Source organism: Caloenas nicobarica, chromosome 14 (assembly GCF_036013445.1).
Source record: "Caloenas nicobarica isolate bCalNic1 chromosome 14, bCalNic1.hap1, whole genome shotgun sequence".
NCBI lineage: Eukaryota > Metazoa > Chordata > Aves > Columbiformes > Columbidae > Caloenas > Caloenas nicobarica.
In genome coordinates, this window is record NC_088258.1 from 379,734 (window position 1) to 398,026 (window position 18,293).

The window sequence follows — 18,293 nt, forward strand, 5'->3', positions numbered from 1 at the left end:
AGATCAGATGCTGCTGTTGGACAGAACTAAAAGCCAGGCAGGAGAAATCAAATCTACTGGTTTGTCTTGATGCTGCTGGGTTTTGTGAGCCACCCACAAGCCTAACCATGGCAGGAGCTGCTGGTCCTGCCCACCTGGCTGTGTGGGGACACCAGCAGCAGTGTCAACACAAAGCATCCCACCGCCCTGGGGAGCCCCATGGCCCTGCCTCTTCCTCCTCCCACCCACCCCAGAGCCCTCAGTGTCATGGGGGGAGAGCCCAAGTGAACCCGAGGTGATGTCTCGCTGAGGTTTCAGAGCTGGAAACGTGGGACGGCTTTGGCTGCAACCCTGACAGCGCAAGAGTCTTGCGCTCCCAGGCTGAGCCACCAGCCTGGAGCGAGTCTTGGGTCTCTAACAATGACTTGCATCTCAGAAGAGAAAAGCTTTTTTCCTGATTTTGCGGTTCTACTTGTCACTTTCTTCCTGCTCCCACTGGAAATCTTGGCCTGTCATTTGGTAAAACATGACATTGAACGGTTTGTAAAACTTCCGCAGTCTGTGGATGACATCTGGGTCTATTTGGGGGTGAGTTCGACCCTTGGACTTGCCCAGGCACCGGGGAGCACTGCTGTCCTCTGGCTTCTTTAGACAGGGGAATCCCTTGGTTTTATTAAAATAAAAATGTTTCTCTGTCACAATCCTCTTGAGGCCTAAGAAGTCCTGGACCTTGGCCATTTCCCCAGCTGGGTCAGTGATAAGCCTCTCACCACTGACAAAAAGGATCTGGGAGAGGGGGAAGTACTGGAGCCAGTTCTCCAGGTGCAGGGCATAGATCCCGATGCGGATCGCACTCCAGGAGGCATCAATCAGCCCCAGGGTCCGGTTCTTGAAGGCCAGCACTTCAAAGGTGGGGATCTCTGGCTTCTTGGAGAGCGTCTGCGTGTAGTCCGAGATGGCGCGGGTGACCGGGTTCCTCACCACCACGATCAGCTTCGTGTCCTTGGCCATGGAGTGGATGCGCCTGGGGGCTTCGTTGGTCACGAAGTAGCTGGGGGTCTTCTCCATGGTGATCTGGCCGTCCAGTGTCTTGGGCATCACGTTCCTGCGCAGAAGCAGAGGAGAGGGGTTAGTGAGGGGACAGGGACACCCCGGGGATGCTGGGCAGCGGGGATGCTGCCACCGCTGCGGGCCCCAGGACCAAAGCACTTCTGGCTTTGTTTCTTCTCGGACCCTGGACATGGTGAGCACCCAGAGTGTTAAATCAGCCTTGGTAACACATTATACAGTCAATTCGCCATAGGCGTATGTAGACAAAAGTTAATTGACAATAAACCTGTACAATACCTGTCTGTTCAGCAAGCCATCTGCTTCCATTTGCTCAATTAAGCCCATTCACTTCAGAGCCTTGTACCAGAGTGGTGCAGTTAGGATTACACAAGACCTTTTTGTTATGATGACATGCTTTTAAATGTCTCAGCTAATAAAACTTAATACAGAATAAGATCCCTTGCTTCTAGTACAATAATTAAATTTATTTACTATCTTGTGTGTGAGAAAGAATGACTTTTCTTTTATCTCTAATTCACATGCTCTGTCAATAATTAATTGCTGCTGGGTTTTGAGCTTCCTGTGCAAGCACTTTTATTAGCCAAAAGGAATTTGCCTACTGGATAAATTAGCATGTAGCAAGACTTTCCTGGATAGTGTATTACCATATGGTAAAACAAAACTGCAGCAAGATAGCATTTATATCTAAGAAAATGACGAAGTAAATGCTTGTCCCAGCTGCCCCCAGTTAAAGATTATCATAGCAAGCTGGGAGGTGTTAAATGATGTCACCTGCAAGAAAGAGCATTCGGCCCCTTCACGGCCCCTGGGCTGCTGGAGCGGTGGGGAGGCAGCACCAGGCAGAGCCCACCTGTGCCATGGCGAGCCCCGGTGCCCCCTGGTGCCCCCCCGGTGCCCCCGGCACGGCAGGTGAGCTGAGGCTGCGCAGGCAGCTGCAGAGCTGCCACGTCTGCCGGAGGGTTTCTGTAGCTGCAGCGTTACCTGGTCAGAGGATTCACGGGCATGGTACTGACCGCTTCTTAACTGTCTTTTAACAATATTTTTATCTTAAGCCTTTCAAATACTCGTGCCTAGGCACACCCACATCAAGCGCATGTTGTTTAACCTGTTGTTGGCTAATTTGCCCCAAAGACACAGTGCCTGGTGGCGCTGCTGCCTGCAAGGCAGCAGGAGGAGTGGTGCCACCGCTCCCGGTGCCACCGCTCCCGGTGCCACTGCTCCTGGTGTCACCGCTCCCAGGAAGCACTTGCAGCACTGGCCAAGTCTCCTGCACCAGACACAGAGGACAGGGATGCTCAGGGTCTTGCAGGATTATCTCTTCACATTGCAATTATTTTTAGTGCAAACATATGGTGAGGAAACAATGTGAACGGGCTGGCAATGGTTCTGTGAGAGCACCTTGGGCACCGCAGCGGTGCTGGCGTCAGCCCGCCAGCCCCAGAACAGCCAGGTCAGGACTCATGGTGTGTGAGGAGAAGCGGCCGTCTGGCAGGGCCCAGGCAGACTTGTCTGTCAGTGTTGCCTTCTATTTGTGATTGCTAAATGCATCGGCTTGCTTTAAAGCTCCCCATAATTTGTGTATTTAGCGCTGGTGTGATCCACCTGGCTGGGCTGGTTTTGCCGAGGTGCTGCTGGAGGAGGTGCCGGGTCTCTTGGCAAGAGCAAAGGTGCGTTTGGTGCTGCCACATCAGCGCTTGGAGCCCGGAGGGTCCCGCAGGCCCAGGGTCGCAGTGTGCCCGTGGGATGTGGCACCGCGCGGAGCGGGAAGAGGCAGCTCCAGTTTCTGAGTGGAGAGAACGTCTGCGGAGGGAGCCGTGGCCTGGATAACAGGAGAAGCAGCAGCATGGAGAGCCCTTCTACCTTGCGAATTGTGATGGATGGCCAGGCAAGCACAGAACCCCTGCCCTGCGGTGCTCAGTTACCCTGACGCCCACGCAGCAGCACCGCACGCCGCTCTGTGCTGTTTCCGACAGGATAAGCTGTTTTCCTGCGCAATTGTCTGAGCAGAAGGAGGGACCAACAGAGGCAGAATTGGCTGGTGTGAGCTCCTCTGAGTCAGACACCCTGGCAGCGTGCAGCAGGCTGTCAAATGTCAAAACATGGTGATTATGAGATGCTAAAAGCTCTGCTGGACTCCGAGCAATGGACTCTCAGACAATAGGGCTCGAGGGGACCGTTGCCGTCATCTGCGCTGACCCTCTGCATCACGCAGCCTGTCCCGGCACAGCCGGCGATCTGCTGTGCCGCCGAGAGCTCGGGGCGCGCCGGGGCCAGCTAATGGCACTCTGCTACTTAGCACCTCAGCTGCAGCGTGAACTGCTCCAGCCACCGCCACCAGCTTATTGGTTTTTTGCACTACATCTTTGTATTGGGTCTCTCTCTCTCCACTGACAAGATGCTTTTCTGCAACTAAAAGCCTGTGGACTCTGCAATGAAAAGCTCAGAGCACGCGGGGGCTGGCTGGGCCCTGCCTGTGTGCTCTGCCCAGGCTGCGCAATCGGCCGGACGGTGTCACTGATGGTGTTTGTGGTCCATGTGCTCCTGCCCCCGACCAGCGTCCCCCCAGCACCGCCAGCTGCTGCAGGTGCCTGGGGACCCGGTGCTTGCACAAACCACCGTTTGCTTTTTATTACGGATTGTGACTGTGATTTGTGGGGTTTTAGATGGCAACGCTTTAAAAAGGTGAAAATTATTCTGAATTCAGAGGCAGTGCTGGTCCATCCTTCACCCGTGCTGCCGGGCCTGCCCGTCCCGCTGCTGGCAGGGCTGGGGGACAGCCGGAGCGGGGGGACAGCCGGAGCAGGGGCGACAGCCGGAGCGGAGGGACAGCCGGAGCGGGGGGACAGCCGGAGCAGGGGGACAGCCAGAGCGGGGGGGACAGCTGGAGCGGGGGGACAGCCGGAGCGGGGGGACAGCCGGAGCCGGGGGACAGCCGGAGCAGGGGGACAGCCGGAGCGGGGGGGACAGCTGGAGCGGGGGGACAGCCGGAGCGGGGGGACAGCCGGAGCCGGGGGACAGCCGGAGCAGGGGGACAGCCGGAGCGGGGGGACAGCCGAAGCAGGGGGACAGCCGGAGCGGGGTCCCCTCTCCTTCAGGCGCTGCTGTGCCCTGGCAATAACCCCTTCATGGACAGTTTGTAAACAAAGATTTCAGTCCCCTCTGCTATAGGGTCAGGGCAAGACGATTGTCTGGCCTTTCATATTATACTTACTTAGCTTTTACTTTGATTTATGGCTTCAATAAGCTGTTGCAAAAAAAAAAAACCAAACAAAAAAACCCACAACCTCTAAGCCTTTCCTCTGGGGTGAGGATGCTTCAGACAACACACTGGAAGCAAGTTGTAGTGGCTGATGTTCAAGTATAAAACAGACACACCAGGGGTTTATAAAAGAAGCACGAACAAACTATTAATTACAACAGCCCCTTCAGATGATGTTATCACAATAAACAGGAGCCCAGAAATTGCAGAGCTAATAATCTGAAAGCATTCACATTTAAGGGCTGTGTTTAATTCCATGCACAATAAAGACAAATAGAGAGATAGGCCGGCACTGAGGAGAGACAGCAGGGAAGTAGCGATCAAGGAAAAGAGGAGGAAAAGCAGATTCAGCTTTTGCTGTACAGATCTAAGGATAACACTGGGACCTGCAGCGTGTCCTCGAGACACCCCTGGCGCTGCAGGGCACCAGAACTGCCGCAGCTCTGGGGTGCACACACAGAACCGCTTTTCCCAGCCTCTGCCTTGTTTCCGAGTTCTGATCTAGGCGCTGCCTTCCCTGGGCCGGTGTGCGACCGCCCGGCCGAGCTCCCGCCCCGCGCAGGCAGCAGAGGCGGCCTGAGCCGGCAGCCCCGGAGCCAGCACGTCCTGCACGCGTCCTGCACATCGTGGCTGTCACCGAGAGAGCGACACACGGCCCCACCGCTCCTGCCGCCGAGAACAACCCCTGTTAAACCTGGAGCAGCCGGGGCTCCGTCACTGCAGGAACACTGCTCGGAGCAGCTCACGTGCAGAGCCGCTCCGCGTGCTCTGCCCTCACCGCACATGTGCCGACAGAATGCAAACCAGCTCAGCGCTCGCGCAGGACGCGATGCTGCCATTGCTCTCTGCCACGCTGGGCCAGGCTTTGCTCCCAGGCAGGACTGCACGGCCTCTTGGACACACTTTAGCTTTTCTTGCATTGGTTTTGTCCCTTTCGATGCCAGGCTGGGTGACGAGGCAGCGCCGCACTGCTGAGCGTGCCCGACGTGCTCCGCAGAGCGGCCCGGGCGGTGAAGCGCTGCAGCGGGACCCGTCGGCTCCTGGCCCCGCGCTGTCCCTCCTCACCTGCCGCCCTGCGCCGCCTCCATCTGCCCACCTGGGGAAGGGGCAACAACGACGAGCCACCTCCCCCCGCGCTAACGACCCTTCAATCCCTTACGGGACATGATTTCTTCACACTTCTCAGTAGCAGCATCTCTGCTGTGCAATGTCAAAATGAAACTTTTATTGCTGTTCCCAGGCTTGGATCCAGGAATTACCTGATCCTTCCAGCAGATGATCAAAAATGTATTACTGGGCACTTGCCTGGGCTTTTGATATTGCTCTCCTTTCCTACTCCTTCCGCAGGGCATGGCTGGGACCGGGGGCCCCGGCCGCTCCAGCACCGCCGCTGGCAGGGGCCGCGCTGCCCCCGGGCTGCGCTCGGTGCTGACGCCGCGGCGCGGCCGCTGCGCCACGGGAGGACACCTGGCTGCCGGTGCCCGCTGGGGCCAGAGCCGGCTCTGAGCCCTCATTGGGAAAATGTGCTGCAGTAATTGTTCCTAACTGCTGGCTTCAAACAAGCTCTTTATTTTCAAAGGATACATTTTATAAATTTGTGAATTTGCATGTTGCCAAAATCCCCTTGTGGTTTATTTAAATCCAGATTATCTTGTTTATTCCTTCAGTCACAGCTGTCATTTATCTGTGTGTAGGCAGCTTGTTCACGATGTTGCAGGTTTCCTGTAATCCCACTCAAAAGGAGTCTTTGTTAACTGTATTTTCATGTTCTCAACACGAGAAAAAAGTTCACAGCACCTCCCAGGGCTCGGAGAACCACAGAGCAGGACGTGGATTTGCAGGATTTTGTGCTAAAGAGACGATGGCCAGGTGTGCAACAGTGTCACCTGCCCACGGAGCTCATGTCTGCTGCTCCTCGGTGAGGAGCAAACATCTGCTTTTGTCTTCTGAAAAGACAAACATGAAGTCATTTTCCTTTTTATTATTAACACATTCCAGTATAATTGCTTGAGCTGTCAACTGTGACCTGCCAGTAATTCAGCAGGCGTGGGACTGTCAAGGGGAGCAGAGCATTGCAACTCAAGACTGCAATACGCATTAAAAGCAGAACCTATTTGCTGTAAGTCCCCAAGTCAAATCTCTTGTTGAATTTGTTCAAACATAAATTTACAGCTGAATTTACATAGGTTTAATGTTTTATAATCTTTTTGGTCTGTGAATCTATATTCAAGACTGAGTGCATTAGCTTAGAAATATTGTGCTTAACGCTGAAAATAATTTTAATCTCTCCAAAGTCCAATCCTTTGCACATCACTAAACCTCAGAATCCAATCCCTTCTAATAAGAGACACAAAACTTGCATCTGTCGCTGCCTAATAGATTCATACTGCTCTAATTCAAATGGCTTGTACATGTCTGTTAAAAAACATTAAACACAAATTGTAAAGCACTTTCAGAGAAGCGGGTGCCAGTTCAGACTGGGGCTAAAGCAAAACAAATCTCCCCCAGGAGACTCATGGAAAACAGTTTCACGGTTTGGAAGCCGGTGGCTGCAGGAGAAGGGGCTGAACCACCTCTGTGGGCTGAGCTCTGCTCTTGCAGGACCCAGTGCCCATAATGTTGGTTTCTCTCTGCAAGGTAAACAGCTTTCCCTTGTCCCCAGGTTTGCAAAGCCATTTGGTGCCCATGCAAAACACTCTCACGAGGGGCAGTTTGAGATTGCAAGGACTGTTCTCTCCAATTTTAATGTAAGATTTATTGTTGGTCAGTGCTCAGCCATGAAAAAGGTGGTGAAAAAGGCTGGAAATGCATATTTCTAACCCCAGTGAAGTCAAAATTGTTTTGACTAAGCCTCACTACCATTCTCTACAGAAGCACTGTGGTGCTGTTCGCGCTGTGCAGCCACCTTCCCGGCCACGTCCCTGCCGAGCTCCTCGGGCTGGGCAGGACCAGGGGCCCAGGACATGCAGCCGGACCTGGGGGGTCTCACTGCACCCGTGTCCCCCACGGGGCTGCCCGGAGCTGTGGCAGGCGGGATGGAGAAAGGATGGAGAACGGTCCTGCGTTGCCATACCAACGCCGGCTGTTGACTAACTGTGAGCTGATCTGATCAGAGAATGACAGCATCGAGTTGCTACGGTAACCGAAATGCCAAATTGGCAATTGTGTCAATAGCAAAGTTATCGGAGAGGAGGCCAGCCTGCGCAGCGGGCCCGATCCTGCCCCGGCTGCCCGCAGCTGCTGCTCGATGAGCAGCTCCGGACACGGCGCAGGCTCAGGTGCATCCCCGGGGCCGGCTCCGGGACCTCCATCTCCTGGGCTCCCTGTTCCCTCCTTCCCTTTCCTGCTCCTCTACCCCGCAGACGTGGCCGTGGGGCCAGTGCCTCTCGCTGCACCAAGCCCCAGGGACAGGCCCCCCGCGGTATCGGGTCGGGCAGCCTGGGCTGGCAGGGACACGCTGCAGGAAGGATGCTGCCTGCAAGCATCATTCAAGCTGCTCTCCCAGACGCCAAGGAAAATGTCTTTGGAGTATAGTCTGTTTCTAATGTGATTTTTCATCATCTTGCTCAGTCTGGAGTCCAACAATCGCAATGAAAGGGATTCTGTGTCTCCACAAAATGCAAAATCTTTAACAGCTCATTGGCATGTGCTTAAGTTGGCCTGGATAAGAAGTTACTCCTGAGAGCCCGCTATTGATTCTGTCAGGGATTCAGAGATTTTATAGGCATCGCTCAGCATCTCTTTAGTATTTGTACCTTCTTAATGGCTCTCATTGCCCATAGAACTCAAAACATCCCCCTGCGCACTGGAAAGCAGCTGAATCTGCGCCAGGGGACGGTGCCACTGCTGCCGGGGAGCGCGGCCACCCTGGGACAGAACCCTCCGGGTTCCTCGGGTGTGTTTTAGGAGGTGGGGAAGATACTGGGACCAGGAAAAGAGGTGGGTGAACTTCACCCAGGAAGGCTCCTCTCCTCCTACCACTATGCAACAAAATCAGTGGGCAGCTGGCTGAGTAGCAGACAAAAATATAAATATGCTCTGATTTCACTGGGACCATCTGGCTCATGCATGATAGGCGGGTAAGAATGCTGTAATCATGGAGCACAGAACTAAGCTGATCCATTAAAATCTTTTAGCAGAATCAACTATAGAACCTGTATTAATCTAGCAATGCTTTGTGAACAGACATCACAAGGTTAGATCCATTCAGTTGCAATTAAAAATAACCCTTGCTGTTCAGGCTGCTTGGATAGCTGTTACAGCATTGTGTTCCCAAAGGCTCTCATGTATATAGATTGTTGATGCTTGCACGATGCAATCTGAAATTATGATCTTAATGCTAAATCTTGCTTTCTTCTGTTCTTTCCTCCAGTGGATCTCCCTGGGATCCGGCTGCTGCCTCCACAGCTCGCGCACACACCGGACAGCCCCAGCTGGGGCAGCGCTGCTGTGGTTTCACTGCCTGAATGCCGGGGGTGCCCTCACCCCCCGCCTGCCTCGCCAGCAGCCCTGCCGGGCACACAGGCTGTGCCAGCCCCGAGGAACCGGCCCCCGAGCCGCCGGCACGGCCGCGCCGGCACCGGCTGCAGGGGCTCACGGCACGGCCTGCGGCGCCGCTTGGCTTCGCCTGCGCAAAGCAATCTCGGTCCTGGGCATGGAGACGTGTGTTCAGTGTGACATCGTTTCACCAGGGATAAATTTGGCCCCATCTCTCCAATTTTAATGTAAGATTTATTGTTGGTCAGTGCTCAGCCATGAAAAAGGTGGTGAAAAAGGCTGGAAATGCATATTTCTAATCCCAGTGCAGTCAAAATTGTTTTGACTAAGCCTCACTACCATTCTCTACAGAAGCACTGTGGTGCTGTTCACTGGGACTATCTCCCAGCTGTAATTACAGCATTAATCACAGGCAGAGCGAAGCAGCGCCAGCCCGAGTGCCCCGTCTCACCGGCTGCACGGGCGGCCAGCGGCAGGGCTGCGTCCACCTCTCTGAGGATGCTCGAGTGAAGGTGGCCTGTTCCCAGCCCAGGCTTCCCTGCAACGTACGGGTACAAGTCCCCCAGGTGCTATAATAGCTCATTCATCTCCCACTGGCACAGGAGGGAGGGAAGCGAGACTGCGCAGGCACCCGTGCAAAGTGTTTCCATCCAGCTCTGCCTTGCTGATTGCTGAGTAATATCTATGGAAGTTTCATGACCACCAATAATACATGCTATTGATATTGCAGGCTACGGTTCCTGGAAAAGCCAGTTTGATATGGAAAGAGGAATAGTGCTGTACGCACAGCCCAGTTCACCTTCAATACTGATTTGATTCAACTGGGCAGTTCAAACCATTCCCGTTTCCCAAAGATGGGCCCTTCCTGAGAAGGAAGACCATGAACACAGAATATTAAAATGTACTAGTATGGAGCTGAGCTATACATAGTGAGGAGTCCTTTTCCACCTTGCGGAAAATTTACTTCTACCTGGAAAAAAACCCTGACAATAATGCCAGACCAAGTGAAAGCACTGCTGCTGTATCATGCTAAAAGCTTTTCAGGGTAGAACAGTAAATAAATTCCACTCTTAAGATGTATCTGGATGTTATCCTAACAGTGCCAGAGTAATAGGCAAGCCATCAACAGCTAAAAGGCTGGGAATTGTCACAGAGGGACAACAGAGGAGCGATACCTGCAGAAGAGATTGAACACCAGCGGTAATTGTGCACATCCTGCCGCTGAGCTCTGGCACCGCGGGCGTTGGGGAAGGAGCCGGACTCGCCCCACGGCACAGAGCGGTTTGGCACGAGGAGCTGCGGGCTGGGCCCTCCTGCCACCCAGACCTCTGCAGCCACCTGCTGGAGATCTGCCTGTGGACGGGACGGGTCTGTGCTGGCCCACGGGTGCCACAGGCAGAGGCTGAACCAGGGGAGGGGAACAGGACACGGACACACTCTGGGGGACAGCAGGTGCTCGAGGTAGCCACGCCAGTCCCAGGTCCCTCCATGTAGACATTGGGTAGCCAGATCTTCCCAACTGCATCAACCTCTCAGCAGTCCAAAACACAGTATCAGAGTTTTCAATACCCAGCGAGGCGCAGAGCTCAGCAGCTGCCCTGGGCAGAGCCCGGCTGCGGGCACAGTGAACCCCGACTGCCCCGTCCCCCCTGCTCCCGGCAGCACCCGTCTCCCCGCTCAGCACCACAGACAAGCGGGCTGCAGCAGCGCCCACGTCCCCGTGGCACCGAGAGGTGACACTGCACCATCGCGGCCCCAGCAGCCGCGTGGTGGCCGCGGCCGCCCCGAGCCCCTGCGCGGCTGCCCCGGCCGGACTCCCTGCTGCCGTCCCGGGGCTGCTCGGCTGCCCGGGCGAGCGATGCCAGCCAGGCTGTTGCCAAGGGCACAGCTATTTATTATGTGCTTCTGTCGATTATTTTGAGGTTTAAGTTCATTTATTATGTATGCAAAAATGGTAATACACTGGCATCTGAATGTCTTTTAGGCATACAATATCCTTATTATTCAAAATGTTTTTTCCCCTATAATTGAATGGTTTACCTTATTATTACTTTATGTTAATGACCCTGCATTTCCATTTTTCTATAGGATGCTTAATTGTAAGCAAAGTGCAATCAGAATCAGAGATGCCATCTGTAATTGACAGCATCATAATAACAGCCAGCATCGCAGGAACAAAGTACCAAAATAAATGGCAGTGGGGAGAAAGCTGCCTCTGAAACACCCAGGGAGCTGCTCTGGGCTGGGACAGAGCCCATCCACGCAGGAGCCTCCCCCTGAGCGGTGACAGTTTGGGCATTAACACAGATAGAGTGCTATTTATATCAGTTTGTACATTTAATCAGTTTTTTTGCAGTTTTCAGCGAGATGTGAACTATATCCCTGTCCAAGGCATTTGGTTCAAATCAGCTGAGACAGAGAATAATCAAGATTTATGATTCTCATTCTGACTCGGATCACACAGTCAGTGCGATCGGTACAGCAGAGCTTCCTCTCCGAGCCCCAGTGACAGACCTTCACTCTCCCCCGCACAAGTGATTTAACGTCCATCTCGGGACCTGTCACAACGCGGCTGCAGCTCCAGATAACAGCGACTCTGGGCTTCCCCCCTCCCCTCCTGGGCGGCGGCGCTGGGGGCACCACGACCGAGCTGGGGTTGTTTGGCAGAAATCAATAAAATAGCACTTTGCAAAATAAAAGGGATTTCATCTTGTTCTGCCTCCCAGTGCAGCTGAGAGCAGCCAGGAGGAGCAGCCCGCGGTGTCTGACCCTCACACGCAGCGGCCTTGCCGGGGGGGCAACACCGCAGGTTCTGCACAACCCGCCGGCGTCTGCACGTCAGAGCTGCCCCGCGGCAACGGGGTTCGGGGCGGGCGAGCGGGGTCTGCAGCGGGAGGGGCCCTGGGGACGGCTCGGGAGGCAGCGCTTCCAGACACCCCCATTTCCAGGGGCTCAGCGCCAGCCTGGGGGGCCAGAGCCGTGCTCCCCAAGGGCTCAGCTGGGAAGCAAATGTTTAGATGAAAATTAAATGATCCAAAAGCAACTCTATTAAAACGAGCCAGGTGATGGGAACGCAGCAGTGAGGCTGTTTCCAAGCAGTTTTGTGGGTTGGCCTCGGTGTGGGCTCTCGGATGCTCCAGGGGCTCCTCCCCAGACTCCTGCTCCCGTCAGTGCGAGGCGGCCGCGGGCCCGGCCAGGCGGCTCGGCCACAACCGCGGAGGAGGCTCCTGGCACAGCGGAGAGACCCACAGCCTGCATCCCCGGGCAGGACCCCTCCTTGGCAGGATCCCCCTCGGGCAGGATCCCTCCTCAGGCAGCACAGCCCCAGCAACAAGCCCCGTCTCCCACGTCTGGTCCATGAGCAGAGCGCTGTGGCCCCAGCGCCGCGGGTCTGCGGGTCCAGCCTATAACCGGCTGATGGGAGCTCTGGTGAGCTGGGAAGGGGAGCACGGGCTCCTCTTCCCTTATGCACATCCTCAAACTGAAGGCAGAGGAATGTGCCAGCCACAAAGGAAAAATAAATGCTGTTTACATGCAACACTGCAGTCTCCACACAGTGACTTTGTCAGCACAGGTGCCTGTTACTGTTTTGGTTTTTTCAGGGTTTGTTTAGCCATCTTTTCCCCGTATACACTATGTGCAGCACAGCTTAGATTTAGCCAGGACCCTCTGTTAAATTCACACATGCAGTATAACATTCAAGTAAGTGAAAACACAGACTGATGCCACTCCAGTCAATAGAGTAAACAATTCCTGGTTTGGATAAACAGAATTACTAGTGCTGAAGAGCCCTGGGCAGCACTGCACACTCTGATTAGTGTAAATGCTAAACACAAACCAATTAACACTCTCTAAGTCTGCTTATCTCATGTCACTTAGTGTTAAAATAAAGCATAACACTAAATACACATATTGATTTAGCCATTAAATCTACCATCACTCAAAATAGCTCATTATATTACTGAGAAACAAATAAAGTCACCTTAATTTTCAGAACCTACTGTATTATGAACAATGACTTAATTGCTCCATGCAGCACCAGGGAGTTACTACTGAGAACAGACTGATAGTGCTTAGCCTAAAAATTAAACCCAGTAGGACCGCAGGCAGAGGTGGCAAGAGAGCACCTGTGTCACCCCATGTCACCCTGGGCGGCCTCACTGCAGCACCTGTGCCATCAGCTTACAGAGCCAGGACATCAATTCACCATCGCTGAGAAACTGTCGCTCAGCTGGTACCAGCCCCACGTCACGGGCATCAATGAGCTCCTCAAAGGGATAGGATGACTCACCGCACCGTCCCGGCAACCACTTCTGCTCCCCTTTTCCAGAGTGCAACCAGCACCAATGTGCACCAGTCTTAGTCCTTCAAGAACCAAAGCTACTTTTGGTTTGATTTGGGTTTTTTGTGGCTGTTCATTCAGGAATCACTGGGAGCTGGTGTGTGGGAGGCTGAGGATGGAAGAGCCTGGCTGGAGGCACCGTGCCCTAATGAGCAGCGGGAGCAGGCGGGGATGGGACATGTGGCCGTTAGCAGGCAGTGTGTGATGTTTACATTCCTAATTACATGAGCTAATTCTTCAGCTTGGCCAGGTGTCCCTTCTGCAGACAAGGTTAATGGGATGTGAGAGGCCACAGCTGCCACAGCACCAAGTGAGGAGGACAGGCAAGGGACAGCAGTATTAATCAGCCAGGAGCGATGCAAAACTGGTTATCTCAAGCTGTTTGGAGGCGCGGATTAAAAATAAATCTCCCTGAGTTTAATATTCTGCCAGTCAGCTCCTTTTTGTAGGTGGAATCTATTAAAAATTATCTTTCTGCTAAAATGCTAAAGTATTTTTGACATTTAACAGCTTGCTTCAAGCAAAAAAGTGCAATAAATACATGGGAGAGCTAATTGGCTCCAGTACACCCAACATCCAGCCCGCCATGAATCCGCAGAGCGGTGCCAGCGAACGGATGGCTCCAGCAGCCCCCGGAGCCCCCTGAGCAGCTGCTCCCACCACCCCTGCTCACCCCGGGCAGTCCCACCGGGACCCCACAGCACAACAAACCCAGCTGCACACGGAACGTCCAGACCCGAGGGGAGCGGGCGCGGGGAGCACGTGCTGTGATTTGGTCTTACCCAAGTCTATACTTCAAGGTACTTGGTTTGCTGCAAGACGCAGAAGGAGCTGCTTGGCACTGTAGTCTTCTCAATAAAAATTAATGCTTTAACAAGAAGCCAAATAGCTACAGCTAATGTACTTCTGAATGAGATCTAAATTTTATTCATAAGCATCAGTGTCAGGACTAAAATAACAGTTTTATGGACACTATGAGCATAAACAGCTCCACTGATACAAAAACAGAAACTGCACTTCTGAATGAATCAACTCATTCATTTGGAACAAAAGCATCATTTTAAATACATGCTTCGAATAAAAGAGAAAGCCAGAAACGATATTCTCCTTGTGAGCGTGCTTCCAAGAAACGCTCTGCAGAGAATGGAGAGCAGCTCCTGGCGAGGGGACGGTGATTGGGAACGTGCTGGGGAAAAGGAGCAGAGATCGCTCAGAAGCTGCTGGGACGTGGGGTGGGATGGCGTTCTCACCTCCTGCATCACCTGCGTGCGGGAAAGAATCCCCGGTGGGAAAGAAGAGTTGTACGGCACTGCAGAAACCCCTGCCGAGCTCCTGCACTCAGGACGCGCTGGCTCTGGTGCCTGTTGAACTGGCCTTCGTTTCTTTGGGCTGGACCGCAGCACTCTCTGCTCTCACACACGTGCTGCAAGTGGGAACAGCACCAAGCCCTTGCAGTCGCTATTGCAACACCCCCAGCGCAGCAACCCTCACCCAGCCCGAGCAGCCAGAGCTGCCCTGGGCAGCACCGCACAGCACCGCGGTCAGACAGACCCACCAGCTCACGGTGCCGCGGGGCAGCTCCCCGCGCCGGGCTGCGAGCGCAGGCAGCCCAGCCCCCCCACTGCCATGCTTCCCGTAACTGGGGTAATACATCTGTGGCCACAAATGAAAGATCAATATTTATTTAACACACACACTACCCTTTAGAGGCCGTTAATTGTAAATTAATCATCATTAACCGACAGTAATTGAACATGCCGAAAGCTAGGATGGCAGTGTTCCCCGCAGCGGGAGGCCCCGGCGCAGCCGCAGTGGGGGGAGCGGGATGGGGGGCACGAGAGGGACTGAATGGAGGCACCGCAGCCCTGCACAGCCCGCCCAGGGCACTAAGCTTTGCTCAGCTTGTGTCAATCCTGTGCCAGAGGGACCGTGACAAACTGAAGGGGTGTCCCCAGAGCAGGCCGGTGCCTCTCGCCCGATGCAGCCCCAGGGCCTCAGCAGGACACGCTCGCGCTGCAGCCCCAACCTCGCCTCCCGCGGGGAAAGGCAGCGGCCCCTGGAGCGGACAAACCGCCACGGCCATGTGTCCTGCACGGGGGGCTGAGGAGAGGGGACTGTCACAGGAGGAGAGGGGACTGTCACAGGAGGAGAGGGGACTGTCACAGGAGGAGAGGGGACTGTCACCGGCCGAGGGGGCTGCAGGCTGCCCCAGGCAGGGGACGCACACGCGGCACCCACCAGCTCACCGCGGGTGCGTGCAGGAGACACGGCTGTCATGGGCTGTAAGGCCGGGGATGCCTTTCCCTTGGGAGGGAGAAGCTGCTGTTTGTGATTTCACGGCGATATAAAGCGGAGGCGCGAGTGCCAGCTCGTCCTCCCCTGGCCCTGGGGCACATCAGGCGGGAGCAGCTGGACAGGCTGGGGACAGGCAGGGCACCAGCAGAAGCGCTTCGGAGAGCGCGGCTTTTTTAGACGAACTTGTACATTGGAGGGCTTTTGAGGTGCTAGTGTGCTCTCTAGTCTGGGGCTTAGAGCAGCTCTACCCTGCATTTCTGGTGTTAAGAGTGATTAAGCAACAAAATATAAGTTAGTCCTTGGTGGGGGGCACAGGAGAGCACGGCTGGTCTCTAGTGCCAGCAGGCTGTGCAGAGCGCCTGGCATAAAGAAGTGCAAATTCCCTTTCTGTAAGGATGACAGTGGCACGAACGCTGACTTTATTAAAATGCAGAATTATTTCAGGGCCCTTTGTTTAGCTCAGAGCCTGGAGGTAATTTATGTGTGAGGATGGAGCGGCGAGGCTGCGCTGGCTGCCTGGCGCTGCCGGCATTTCTTGGCTGGTGCTGCTGGCGGGAAGGCTTTCCAGCTCCGGAAGGAAGGTCTGCGAAGCCCACAGCCTCCCAGCTTGTGCTTGCTGTAGTTTTTCTGTCCCTACACCTCCTACGTACAGCTCCTGGGGACTGGGCCTTTAACAGAGAGGCTAATGAAGTGCTCACCTATTAAAAAAGCTGGGCTGCTGCTCCTCCAGACTGGAGCCTTTCCCCTCAGCCTGCCCTTCTGCAGCCCGACTGCACCCGGGGCCTGGAGGCCGCTGCGCCGAGATGCCACCCCTGAAGGCTGCTGCACGGCGTCCCCACGTGCCATCCCGGCGGCTCCACGGGACAGGGACGGGCGCGTTGGCTCCCGCAGCCTGGCGCAGGAGCCGCTGGGGCGGCGGGCAGCGGGGGGACCCGCTCCCTGCCCCACGCCGCGGGTGCAGCTGCAGCTCCCCATGGAAGGGCAGGAGCGCTGGCCCCGCAGCCACCGCGCTCGGCATCGCCGCCAGACCTGCCCCAGGCACCCTCAGGCTGGGCAGTTCACCAGCTTTGCAGCCCATGAATTCTCTTTGGATTTGGAGACTCGTAGCTGGCAATCTGAGCCACTGCAAGTTCTGATCAAATTTTGGGGCTTGGCTGGCTCTTCCACAGCTTTGGCCTCTACGCTGAAGGGAAGCGGGCAGGATTTGGCAGAAGAAACCCCTGAATCTGGCACAGAGATGACAACTAGTTTCTTATGACGCAATACTAAAACTCAGAGGGATGCGGTTCATTCGCCCAAGTCAGGACTCCAGCACGGCTCAGAGAGAACATCCCGGTCCACAGCAGACAGCCAGGCGGGTTCCTGGAAAGGGACCTGCAGAGCATGAAACGGGTTTCCCCCAAACCATGAGGTGGACAGAAGAGAGAGGGACGTGCTGCCCCAGGTCTCTGAAGGCAGCAGCACGGACGCTCGCTCATGAACACCGTCCTAGGAAAGGGTCCAGCCCGGTCACCGACCGCCCGGAGCGGCGGCAGGAGGCTCAGGCCGGTGCACTGCGGAGGAGCAGGTTTGGCTGGGGGTGCCGGCGGTGAAGCGGCACAGCCCGCGGCACGCAGCGATGCCGGGGCAGAGGCACCGCAGCGGAGATGCTCTCAGGCGCAGGGACCAGTGCCAAGCACGTCACCTCTGCCTGAACGTCATTGCTAAGGCAAACAAAGGCTCCTGGAGCTTGTTGACAGGGAGGTTTATTGAGATGAAATCTTTGCATCAGGTTATGTGTTCTTGTTTTGAGGAGCTTAAACTATGTCCAAGATCATGCTAGATTAAATCCTTGACTTCCACTGCTGTTCAGGAAGCCTCATCTAGGCTGATTTGCATTTTCATCTGCATACTAATGCTGGGCTTTTAATGAGCAAGAAAACCTTCCCAGTTCATTGGTCTGAAGGTAAACGTCTGCAACGGAAAGCAACAGAAGGTTCCTGCCGCGGAGCTGCTCCAGCAGAGCCCCCCGTGCTGCATGCACGGGATTTGCCGTATCCTGACTGGCGGGACACCGGGGGCTCTGCCGCCTCATCCCGAGAGCTGCACGTCCGCTGTTCGGATGTGCGCTGCTGGGGCCGTGTTTCCAGAATATTACACTGTGTTTGACACAAAGTCAGGCTTCACTGAGCCAGGTTTATCACCTGATAAAAGCCGCTACACCCAGACATTACAGGCAGAGCAGAGGGAAGGAATAAATCCAGGACTTCTGCTTCTGTGCAGGTGGGTGCAGGTATAGGCTGAAGGAGAAAAGCCGTGCTCTGTGCGACTCCTAAGTCACGCCAGGGCCCTGCGCACATCGATCACCTGCCAGGTCGCCGTCCCTGGACGCCGCTCCGCAGCCCCGGCTCCAGCAGCAATCCTCTGCTGGGCAGCACCGACCGCGGTGCATCCGCAGCTGCCGCGAGGAGCAAACCTTCAGCCTGCGACGGGTCCGCCCTTCGCAGCCCAGTTATCAGTTACGCCTCCTACACATCTTCTCTCTATTTACAGACATAAATCCTCGACATATCACAAGAAAAGGTTCAGCTCTGCCAGCCAGACTTGTAAACACTTTACAGTAGCCCACGACTCTGAGACAGACATTTCAATGTGGCACCATTTGTGCGCCGAAGCTTCGCCTGAGGCAGGGATCGCCAGGCCCTGCTCAGGGCTGCAGCCCCCTGGCTCTGCCGGAGCCCCCGACGCAGCTGGGGGGCTGCAGCCAGCCTGGGATCTGCCCGTTCTCCCGGGGAGCTCGGGCCACGTCGGCAGGAGCAGCCGGGGGAAGCTCCAGGGGCTTTCACCCTGCCCAGGGAAGGGAAAGAGCAA

At 55.1% G+C, this 18,293-nt stretch overlaps 1 protein-coding gene across 1 annotated transcript in view; it reads right to left on the reverse strand.

The window, feature by feature from the left end:
• Positions 1 to 438: 438 nt before the first annotated feature.
• HS3ST4 (heparan sulfate-glucosamine 3-sulfotransferase 4) overlaps positions 439 to 18,293 on the reverse strand; it is a 51,349-nt gene continuing 33,494 nt past the window's right edge. The window contains exon 2 of the mRNA XM_065644658.1: positions 439 to 1,084. Coding sequence (XP_065500730.1) covers positions 448 to 1,084 — 637 coding nt within the window. The 3' untranslated portion in view covers positions 439 to 447. The remainder of the gene's footprint in view (positions 1,085 to 18,293) is intronic.